Here is an 11,219-nt window from a genome sequence, read left to right as displayed (position 1 = left end):
GGGTAAAAAGTTAGAGAGAGACTCCTGTAAACAACAGCAAGTGAGAAGAAAGCACCCCAAAATAAGCAAACTTCTCTCAGACAACTGGCACCCCATTTAAAAAAGCTCCCCTTTACTCGGTGAAAACCAAACATTTAGAATTCCCTCCCTCCCCAGTTTATATAGGTTTGCCAAAATAACCCTTTAATGCCCCACCACTACAAGTAGCACACCAACCATAAATAAAAACCAGTTTATTGAAAAGTGCAGATTCTTTTAGACCAACACAAAAAGCACAAGGTAAGTCAACTTGACATTTTTGAACATGAATTCAAATGCGAATCAAATAGAATAAAAGTTTCAATTTCCAGCATTGAAACATTATTAGTGCAAACACAAATAAGATCAAAACTCACATATACAAAACAAAGGACATTGGACACGACTCAAGCTATACCCCTGAATGTTTGGCATGCCAGATACTCCTTGACAATGGTACAGCGGTGTAGCCTGGAAGTAGCAGGGCGGCAGAACACCTACAGAAGGCTTCATAGAAGAGATGCATCAGAAGAAAAGAGTACTGCTAATAGTACAAGAATGAAAAACAGTCCAGTGTGCTTTGGTAACCCAAGGAAACACAATGTCATATTGCAATTTCTTTGTTATGTGCCTATTTTCAATATAAAATACAGTGTTTTAGAGTATGAGAGTTGATTTCTTACTCTGTATATAAAATGAATACAATAAACATTAAAAAAAAAACAGTGTATCACCATATAGGCTGACATTGATATGGCTTATATGACTGAAAAGTTAAAGGAATTTTTCACAATCCAGAAGCAATTTTTTTTTCCTACTCCAGGCCAGAATTAGTAGGCTCTGCTCCTTTTCAAGTGGTCAGACCTCTTCACATATAAAAGGTGCCAACATACTGCTATACAGGAGGAATAGAAACTTTGGAACAGATTGTGTTATGCTTGCAAACAACTCCTTTAAGCAGCAATGATGGTATACAGCTGAACTGTAGTGTTCGGAACAACAAACCTACTTCATACATTTTCCCATCATGCTAGATGCCTGGAGCTCCAAAAGATACAGGAGATGTAGCTCTTTGTTCAACATAGCATGGAGGGTTGCTGGCTCATTCCATTAATTTTGAGGCTGTATGGATTGCTCTTTGCACTTTCTAACTTTGGTTTCAGTTTCAATGGCTTCTCAAAAAAATTCACCAGTGATTGCTCAGTGAGGAGAGAAGCCAGTATGTGTTCAAAGGACACCATCCAGTCTGCTTCACTTAGTGGTAGGGATGGGGTGTGATGGGATGGAGTGCTAGGAGTCTCAGAGAAAACACAGTCTTGATCTGAAGAGCAGGCACCGTTTTCTGAATCAAGAAATTCATCCGAGGCACTTCCTGAACTTATGCTAATGCTCCTCTGCCCAACTTCCCCAATCTGAAGTAAAAGAGTTGTCACTGTGGCAATGGCTTGGTACAGATCATTCTCTTCTGGGTCTTCATGAAACAGACTATATAATGTTTTGCAGAATTGGATAAATTCCCTCTGAAAATGAAAGTTACAAATATGATCAGTATTTTGTGTAGTTTGTTTTACCATATACACAAAACTTGCTTACTTGTAGTGCAAGTTCATATGCATGCGACTGTTTAGAAGAGTTACCATTACTTTCTGTCCTGCTGACAACACTTTGCTACACAAATTGTAGCATATGAGTGCAGGGAGATCACAGACAGAAGTAGAGTGGACAAAAGCTAGGACATTTGTCAGGGTAACACTGCACCCCAAATAGCAGGGAACCCCAAAGGTTTTCTAATCCTCTACCTCTCTGTATGTCAGGCGAAAAACATTTTTTGGATAATCTGTTGCAAAACAAAACTAATGGAGGCACTCACCCTCCAGTTATTAGGATACATACTGATTTTTGGTAAAAACTGAACCTACTGAGTTTAATTCAAATGATGTCACCAAATGGTTCTGGCATACTATCCATAAATTGGGGATTTTTTGTGACAAAATTTCCGCAAGAAATGGTAACTGACTTGGTGCTAATATGTCAGGGACTGCTTTGAGACAAATTTGCTTCACTAAAAATGAAGTCACTGCCTAGGTACCATGCTGTCACTAAATTGGGGATTGCTCTGTGGCAGTTTCCTTTAAAGTGAGCAGAATTAAACCCACCGTGTCACTGTTGCCAGTGTGCCTGTGTCACCTCGCCACCAAACTTTTAAGAAGATTTATTTCTGCTTTAAAGTGAATTTAATTCCATGAGCAAAAAATGTTATATATTGAAGATTAGCAGTCCTTAGATAGGGTGGTGTTTATATTAAAATGAATAAACTGTGCTTGTGTCCAACTCAAAGAATTAGACCTCTAAACAGCCCAAATACCTAATAACATTGGACCTGTCCAGGAGCACTGCATAAGGAAACCTCTGCTATAGTGTCTATTTCTCTGGGTTTTACTCAATATTTCTGGGGACATGAAGACAAGGCACCCAGGAAACCTAAAATGAAAAGCAAATCCTAGATAATAAACACCTAACCACTAACAGTAAGTTCCTACAGTATGACTGGTATGTATGATGTATTGAAGTTTAGTTATTCCTGTAAAGCCCTTGTATCGCTACCTGACGTTATTGTTTGGCACTGATCAGACCATTGAGGCTACCATTCAGCACAAGGATGGAATGTCTTACCTTCACATGGGTTGCTTTAATCTACTGCTGAATAGCACAAAAAGCGTTTGAGAATCATCAATAATGATGATAATAGAAAGATGTCTTCCTGCCCATGGTTTTACAATTAACACCCTAAGCTTGGACTCCAGTGAGATAGAAAGATAGAAGACCATAGAAAACTAACAGCTAGTTTGCAGAGTTGGTATACCCCATGACTTTTTCTGACACATCTACAGAAAACTGAAGCTGAATATTCCTACAAGGTGAGAAATAATCACCTCTTGTGAGTACCCTAAATGCACAATTGTCACAATGGGCCATCAAAATGTGTTTGGGCTATTTCCTGTCCAGACTAGAACAAGACTTTCCTTTTTAACATTTTGAAAAGTACTATATGGGAATAAAAGATACTAAACTGAAGGCACTATTTCTTTAACCCCTGTTGCAATTTAAAAGGGTGGCCATTTTTCTTAACAGGAGTATGTTAGTGAGCCTTTGCACAATTACCAAGAATTCAATTCAAAATTCCATTGACTTAAAAGAAATATTGATTTCCACTTTTCATGTAGCAGTAGTAAGTGGCCACCAGGGGATGCTAGCTCTACAAGAAGTCTACATACTGAGGCCTTAAAACCTACCTAATGTAGATGTAGCAGCTGCTTACTACAGTACTACTATGTCAAATGTAATGATGAGGGCGTAACATCCCAAACTCTGCTTTTGTCTATGGTGTGCACCATTATCAAAGTAAAGAAGCTACAAGACTGAGATGATATAAATATGATGAACAAGACAGCAGGACCCGAGATATAAATATGATGAATTCACCAGCAGGATATAGGTAGAGAAGGGTTAACAGTTCTATTACAAAAAAAAAAAACAAAATCCTGTGATGGAACCTCCCAAGTTTTAAATTTGTGACAACATAATGATCCTGATTCCAGGTCAATGCAGCAGGATGTATTGGTCTCTGACCTAGGTTTACTGCCTCAGTGTAAACATGGAGGAACTTATATCAGGGGATCGTCCTTACCTCTTACTTCCCTGGGGGGCCCGCTTTCTTAGCTCGCTTAGCTTTTTTGACTAAGGCTTGGTCTACACGGACGTTTTTAAAAACGCATGTAAATATTCCTATTGCGTTTATATGCACTTTTATTAGCGTTTTAAAGCTTGCATTTAAAACGCCGGAACACGTCTATGCCACCAAGTGCTTATAAACGCGGGAAAAAGTCCTAATGGAATCAGTGGGAGCGCTTACCTTTGTTTTCCTGGGTTTTCCAGCTTTAACCCAGCGTTTTAATTTTAGTTTTAGGATATAGCTCATAAACGTGCCTCAAGGAAATGTCCTGGTGTAGATTAGCCCATTGGAATGCATGGGGATTTCAAACATGGGCTTTAAAAGTCTCAGGTTAATTGCTAGGGAAAACGTCCGTGTAGATATTATATATATATATATATATATATATACACACATACACACACACACACATACACACACACATACGTATACACATACACACACACACACACACACACACGCTAACGAGGGTTCTAAAAATGTCTAGCTTGGTGTTTACCTAAAAGATCTGAAAGAAATATTGAACCACATACCTGGGTCATTTTAGGCAGTTCCTTTTCAGTGTTCTTATCCTTTTCTTTGGCTAGGTCTTTAAGCATCTGCTTTAGTTGTTTCTGGTAGTCCTTTTCCTCTCCTGTTAGTGAAGAAAGTAAATATCATAAAATGCAATGCAAAATTTGCCACATATAAACATAATCAGTATCAAGTGATCTGGATGCTATTCACAAGGCACATTATCACAGTTAATGTTAATACACACACTATATTAGATAGAAGGATCTTCAACTCAATGCATACAGAGGTATAAAACGGTTTATAGATAAAGACAAACTTCTGTTCAAGAACAAAAACAGTTTAAGGGATTCCTTTATTTGCAATACAGGCCATACAGTTGGCAATTGTGAGGCAACTAGTACAATTTAAACCAGTTTTTGGTCTTGCTTTGTTATAAAAAGCTGACTGGAACAGATTTAAGCATACCATTTGCTTTTGTAAGCTTCAGTGGTCTTGTAGTGGACAAAAGTGGTCCTTTCAGTGGTGACTGACAGTCATGGTCATTCTCTGTAAGAACTGATAAAACATAATGTGTTAACACAAAGCTGTCACATTATACTTTTTTCCAGAAAAACATTTCAAATATTCTTAAAAAAAAAAAACAGTAGTGTACACTCAACAGGAGGTTAATTGTGGGACCTATTCTCTAATACACCCCTATGTGTTCCTGTATGAGTAGGAAACCACAGCATGTTTTTAGGTACTTCTATCCTGTAATAAGATGGTTCTCGATTTCTTCTTAGCTGATTTTAAAATTCCCAAATGACTTTTTTGAGAAGAAGAAATTTATATGACAAAAGCAAATGTCCATATACACAATCACTTTATACACTTTTTATGCAAAAAAAAAAAAAAAAAAAAAAAACACTTTCCTCTAAATGGACACACCTGTTACCATATGCATATCTACAGGAGAAGGAATCAAAGATGAGGACTTCTTTACTAATACAGTATAAGGAATAGAGCAAACAATCAAGAACCAATAACACAATTTCTGATATCTTTATGTCAAACAATGATTTGTGTATAGAAGCCGATTGTTTTGAAGCTTCATGCTACTTGTGGGTTGCACCTCACATACATTAAACTAACCTTAACTTATAGATGGCAATAAAATAAGAAAAGCTACCTTAAATTTCTCTTTTCCTTATCTAGTTTTTGTGTGTGTAATATTCTGTAATATTTCCAACTATTCTCTCCACCTAGAGAATTGGGTCCCCAGCACACAGAAAAGTTTTTTACTCAGATGATTGTTGAAAGAGACCCTGTATAAGGCGAGTATAATATCAATATTGCAATATCCTTCAAGATTTTGTTAATGAAAATATTGATGGTGTTAAAAAAAAAAAAAAAAAAAAAAAGAAACAGATTTACAAAAATATTGCTCTTACCCCCAGCAACTAATCAAGTTTATCTAACAAGGAATATGAGTGGCTATGATAAATAACAGCTTCATCGGCCATATTTATTCGAACTTTCTAATACATATTTCCAATCCCAGTATATGAAAAACATGAATTTACTTACCTGGTGGTATATGAAGTCGGTACAACAGTTTGATTTTTTCGTTCATCTCACCATTGTATATGATATCTGCAGAGAAACATAATAAAGTAAGTGAATTCAGCGTTTTAGCGTACCACCACAAAATGTAATGCACATACAAATGTACCATTACACACAGACACACTCACCAAAATCTCAGGTCACCTAATAGTAGATATTGGTATTTTTGTGCAAATGAACTCACCTAAACACCAAGCAAATGACCTAAACTCAATGAGCTGGTCCTGATTTTCATCAAGCAGACGGAACAACCTTGTAGCTAGAACCTCAATGTGAGGACCCCATGCCCAGGGTGAACAGAGCCTGAAGAGTGTTACAAACTGACAACTGTCAATTTTGTACTGTTCTGCATAGGGCCTGCTAGGGTCATGGCGTGCCAGTAATGAAGACATCCCTTCCCAATAACAGCAGATGAAATGCTCCCTCTGTAGAAAAAAAAAAAACACACAAAATACAAAACTCATTCACTTAAAACTAATAACTCCCTTTGAGAAGCAGAAAGATATACACCCAAAACTAGAGAATTAGAGAATCTTGTGATCTTGGAGCATTAAAATGCAACACTAAGCAACTACCTCGATACAAATTTGAAATGCATCCAGTATGTCTTTATGGGTTTACCTGATGGAAGGTTTGAGCACCCTGGTGCACTGCACAGCCAATGAACATCCAACTATTTCCTAGATTCCCTGGTTTTCACTGAACAGAGATGATAAAAAATGATGGTTCATGTCCAGTGAGCAGGCTGGAGGCAAAAGTGTGTGGTAGGTAGCTAATTTGCTGAACCAAAAAATAAATGTATCTCCTGTCTGGCTGTGCAGTATGCTAGAGGCTTTACAAGGTTACAAATCCTTTCAAAGATCAATCAACAATCAGAAAAATGTGCATCTCAATAAATTAGAATATCATTAAAAAGTTACTTCAATTCTGAAAATGAAAGATAATTTAGATTCATGACACACACAGTGATATAATTCAAGAGTTTACTTCTTTTCATTTTGCAGATTATGGCCTACAGGTAATGAAAACACAAAATTCAGTATTTCAGAAAATTAGAGTATTACAGAAATGTTGACCTACTGAAAAGTATGTTCATGTACGCACTTAATACTTGGTTGGGGCTCCATTTTTATGAATTACTACATCAATGCAGAGTGGCATGGAGGCAATCAGCCTGTGACACTGCTGAGATGTTATGGAAGCCCAGGATGCTTTGATAGTGGCCTTCAGCTCGTCTGCATTTTTGGGTCTGGTGTCTCCTCTTGCTTTTGACCATACCTCACGTTCTCTAAGGGGTTTAGGTAAGGTGAGTTTGCTTGGCCAATCAAGCACAGTGTTATCATGGTCATTAAACCAGGTATTGGTACTTTTTGCAATGTGGGCAGACGCCAAGTCCAGCTAAATGAAATTGGCATCTCCATAAAGCTTGTCTGCAGTGGGAAGCACTCAACTTTCCATTATTATGCTTCGATAAAGCACTCTGTGAAAACCCAACTTCTTTAACAATGACCTTTTGTGGCTTACCCGCCTTGTGTCTTCCCCATGATTGTGTTGCTTAATGAACACCTTTGCAAGTGTTTTGGGTTAATTAGCTGAGTGGTATGAGACACCATGAGTCTACAATTAAGAATAATGTTCTAGTTTTCTGAAATACTGAATTTTAGGTTTTCCTTACCTGAAGGCCAACTTTTCAACGATATTGTATTTTGAGATGCACTTGTATATATATCTTTGTTTAAATAGTTTTTGTCAGCTGTTTGTATAAAGTTATGCTTTGATGTTGCCAACCCTTTTTCTCCACTAGTGTATATTTGGGGTTCAACAACTGTATCTTCCCTTGAAGTTGTTTATGGGGTAAACTGGAAATACTTTTTAAAAGAGTTTAGAAAGACAGAGTTTTGAAGATGTAATAACATGTGCATTCGACCTGCTGTTGACCTCATACCATGACTATTGTTCTTATTTTGTATGAGGAGAGAAGCACTCAAAAATCCATAGACACAGGCTCTGATTATAAAGAGGACCTACCACTGATATATTATGTAAGCTGCCATTGCTGAGCTCATTATAAAGACTGCTAGCTACCCAAATAAAAAAAGGTAATCTTTTGGTTTTAGTAGTTTCATTTTCACAGCTGAAAAAAAACATCCAGGTAACTGTGTGATAAATCTTGTGACAAATTAGCTGAACACCCAAACTTTATAATATTTCTGTGTCAGGGATTCAGTGAGTATTTAAGATAGGAAATCAGAACACCAACAATATTTTGTTTGTTTATGTAATCTCTCAAAGAAAGGTTCACGTTTATCACATGTAAAAAATCATGCTTTAGTTATAAATCGTATCAAATGCAATATTATTTATGTTTTGGATTAATAGCTCCATACTACTCACTAAATATATATTTATTCTTTCCTGCTCAGTCTCACCTTAAATGTGTCATACAGGTCTTCTAAATCTTCATGAGCGAATGAAACATCTGGGGCAACAACTCTAAGCTAAAGAGTGAAAGAGTTGAGGGTGAAATCAGAATTCATTATGAATCAAAATGAATGGGTAATACAAAACTAGCCATTATCATTATTAAAAGTTAGTAACATATTGTCAACTACTTGGGCCTTTTCATTTAAGCAGTGCAAATAGCAGCAAGCATATGCAAATTCCATTAACTCTCTGTAGGCAACAAATCTATTAACGCCAGAGGGTTAAATATGAATTATTGCTTATGCACCAACAACAGCTACAAATTATACTCATCCAAATCCAGAGACTATGATCTGAGCATGTATGGCATGCCTTGCCAAGAATGAGCCAAAATCCTGTGCCCCTGTGCAGTCTATTAGGGTTCAGTTTTGTACATGTTGGAATGCATGGTCACATTATGGTGATGCTGCAACAAACTCACATGGAAAAAAAATAAACACAGCACACTTCTGCAAACTTTATGGTACATTGTGTTCACATTTTCCAAATTTATCAAAATGAAAGTAGAACCTAAAATGGCTTATGCAAAAGGTGGGGTACCCTTCCAGTTAATTTTTTTTTTCTGAAATAGCTAAATTATACAAAGACAACAAAGCAGAATGTTTAAGACACCTACCATTTATATCCGTTTGTTCTCCATCACACACTTTCCTGGCTCAAGGCTAGAGGGAATGCCACCCATGATTGTCTACAGTCAGATACCAACTAGGACCTGAAGCCTTGATCAGGAGCAGGGCAGCCCATCTTGGTGTAATACTTATCTCTCTCTAATCTGGTGACCATTTCACTGACAAGGTCCTGGGTGACTCTCCTCCACACTTCACATTCCATCCTAGCTCCACTGGACATTCATTCTCACCACTAAGACATACTCATGTCAACCTGCAGCAGTTCCTCACAGTGCAACAAAGGAAAGAATGGGCCCGCAGTGTGCATAAGCAGTATGATGTGGAGAAAGCCAGGATCATGCCAGAAGAAAAATAAATTAGCTGGGGAACAAGTAAAGTATTGAAAGAGGCAGAGGCCTAGGTTGGGTTGTAGGGTAATGCAAAGGACAAATGCATAACATTTTCAACTATACAGCAGAATACTTACAACATTTTGCTTTGTAGTGTCCTCATGATTTTGTAGCACACGGATTCTATGCTTACAGCGTAAACGTTCAATTTGTTCTACAGAATTGTTACCAAATTTCTGTTAAAAAAACAAAAACAAGCCTAGTGTTTGATCACATCCATACAAAATTCAAATGACTTATTACCCAGTAACATTATAGCATAAACAGATATGCACAAGACAATGATACAATCACACTTACAATCAACTAATGACCATTTACATTTTTACATTTTGTATTGAATAAAACACATACCTCATATGAATCTTGTATTAAATCTACAATTTCTGTAACTGGATAGGTCTCCTGCTCATTATTCAGCACACTGTGCCAGTTTCCAATTTGTGGTAAAGGACTCTCCTTGTTCCTGACATGCTCTAAAAATCTTCACAGAAGTAGACATTCTGTTACTGCGTCAGTTGTGCTCAGATGTCTACATAGCAACACATTAATAATACTTCATAGCCATATTAAGCCATATTAGACATTTCATTTACATTCTGAAATCTTTATCTGTCAGCTTACTATGGGCATAGTCTATACAACTGTGACACATTTCAGTAAAGCCGACATGTTGAATTCATCATACTGTTACAGTATTACTAGTTTTGCAGTGTATTAGTTAATAATAGGTAAACTAAAAAGAGGGAGTAAAAGCATTAGCAGAATAAACAACCTGCTCAGAATCATTAAGGCTTGTCCATCATCTTTGCTGTCGCATAATTCCGCAGCGTTGGCATCTAGAACAGCCAGTCCGATCTGGAAAACGGCTTTAATGCCATCAAAAAAGAAACAGTCCACAACGTTCACAGCGCTCTGCAGGGGCATAATACTGATGAATAGGGTAAGGAACCATGACAAAGATATGGAAGCCAGTGTAGATAAGTCAGTTATATGCTCAGCCAGCTCTGGAAGTTTCTCTTGAATTAGTTCTTCAAAGACAGACTGGTCAACCTGGGCTCCTGCCAAGAACATAACCAGAGGGGGGACATTAGAAACATCAATTAATCATGCTTGAACTTCCTTCCTAAAAACTTTAGTGAATCTCTACATTATTGTCAATGGTCTTTTGTTGATAACATTTTACCATACAAAGAATGATAGACAATGACAATTCAAATGAATGCAGCTATAAAGCTTTATGAAGCTTTACAAAACCACAAGAAACGTTTCCTACCTAGTAAATCTAATTGAGTCCTATAACAAAAAAATAAATAAATTACAACTTACTAATTATTAGATGTGCTAACTGCATTAGTTTTCATTGCCATGATTTTTCTCCTCTATGTTAGCCTGATTATTGTACCAGTAACAATTCCTGACCACGGGTAACAACACTCACTCACTGTACTCTATCTAGAGAGAATCAGTGTTGTCACTGTAAGACAGAAAGTGGAATTCGACACTGAAACACTTCCCTTTCTTTAGTAGAGGGGGATCTGTTCTGTAGTAACAGATGACACTGATAAAAGCACAGAATCATGTGATCCCAATGGCATGCCTAACGGGTGCAAGTTACAAATATACCGTATTTTTCGCCGTATAAGACGCTCCGGAATATAAGACGCACCCAATTTTAAAGGAGGAAAATTTAGAAAAAAAAAGATTCCGAAAGATTATTCCCCTTCTGATCACTCATGTGCCATTCAAATTCCCTTTCTGATCACTCTATGCCTTTCAAATTCCCTTTTTGATCACTCTGTGTCATTCAAAATTCCTTTCTGATCACTCTGTCATTCAAATTCC

The 11,219-nt window shown here is 37.1% G+C and overlaps 1 protein-coding gene across 5 annotated transcripts in view; it reads right to left on the bottom strand.

Moving 5' to 3' along the window:
• Nucleotides 1-218: 218 nt before the first annotated feature.
• The window catches only part of TBC1D8 (TBC1 domain family member 8), a 50,955-nt gene continuing 39,954 nt past the window's right edge, over nucleotides 219-11,219 (bottom strand). For all 5 annotated transcript variants that reach the window (XM_072413766.1, XM_072413758.1, XM_072413770.1 and 2 more), the window contains exons 12-20: nucleotides 10,150-10,435; nucleotides 9,729-9,858; nucleotides 9,452-9,550; nucleotides 8,302-8,370; nucleotides 6,057-6,297; nucleotides 5,834-5,899; nucleotides 4,733-4,822; nucleotides 4,285-4,385; nucleotides 219-1,538 (exon numbers count right to left, since the gene is read on the bottom strand). In XM_072413766.1, the coding sequence (XP_072269867.1) occupies nucleotides 1,095-1,538; nucleotides 4,285-4,385; nucleotides 4,733-4,822; nucleotides 5,834-5,899; nucleotides 6,057-6,297; nucleotides 8,302-8,370; nucleotides 9,452-9,550; nucleotides 9,729-9,858; nucleotides 10,150-10,435 (1,526 nt within the window). In that variant the 3' untranslated portion in view covers nucleotides 219-1,094. The remainder of the gene's footprint in view (nucleotides 1,539-4,284; nucleotides 4,386-4,732; nucleotides 4,823-5,833; nucleotides 5,900-6,056; nucleotides 6,298-8,301; nucleotides 8,371-9,451; nucleotides 9,551-9,728; nucleotides 9,859-10,149; nucleotides 10,436-11,219) is intronic.

Source organism: Pyxicephalus adspersus, chromosome 1 (genome assembly GCF_032062135.1).
Source record: "Pyxicephalus adspersus chromosome 1, UCB_Pads_2.0, whole genome shotgun sequence".
In the NCBI taxonomy this organism is placed as follows: Eukaryota; Metazoa; Chordata; class Amphibia; order Anura; family Pyxicephalidae; genus Pyxicephalus; species Pyxicephalus adspersus.
This window is presented reverse-complemented; position numbering and strand designations above follow the sequence as displayed.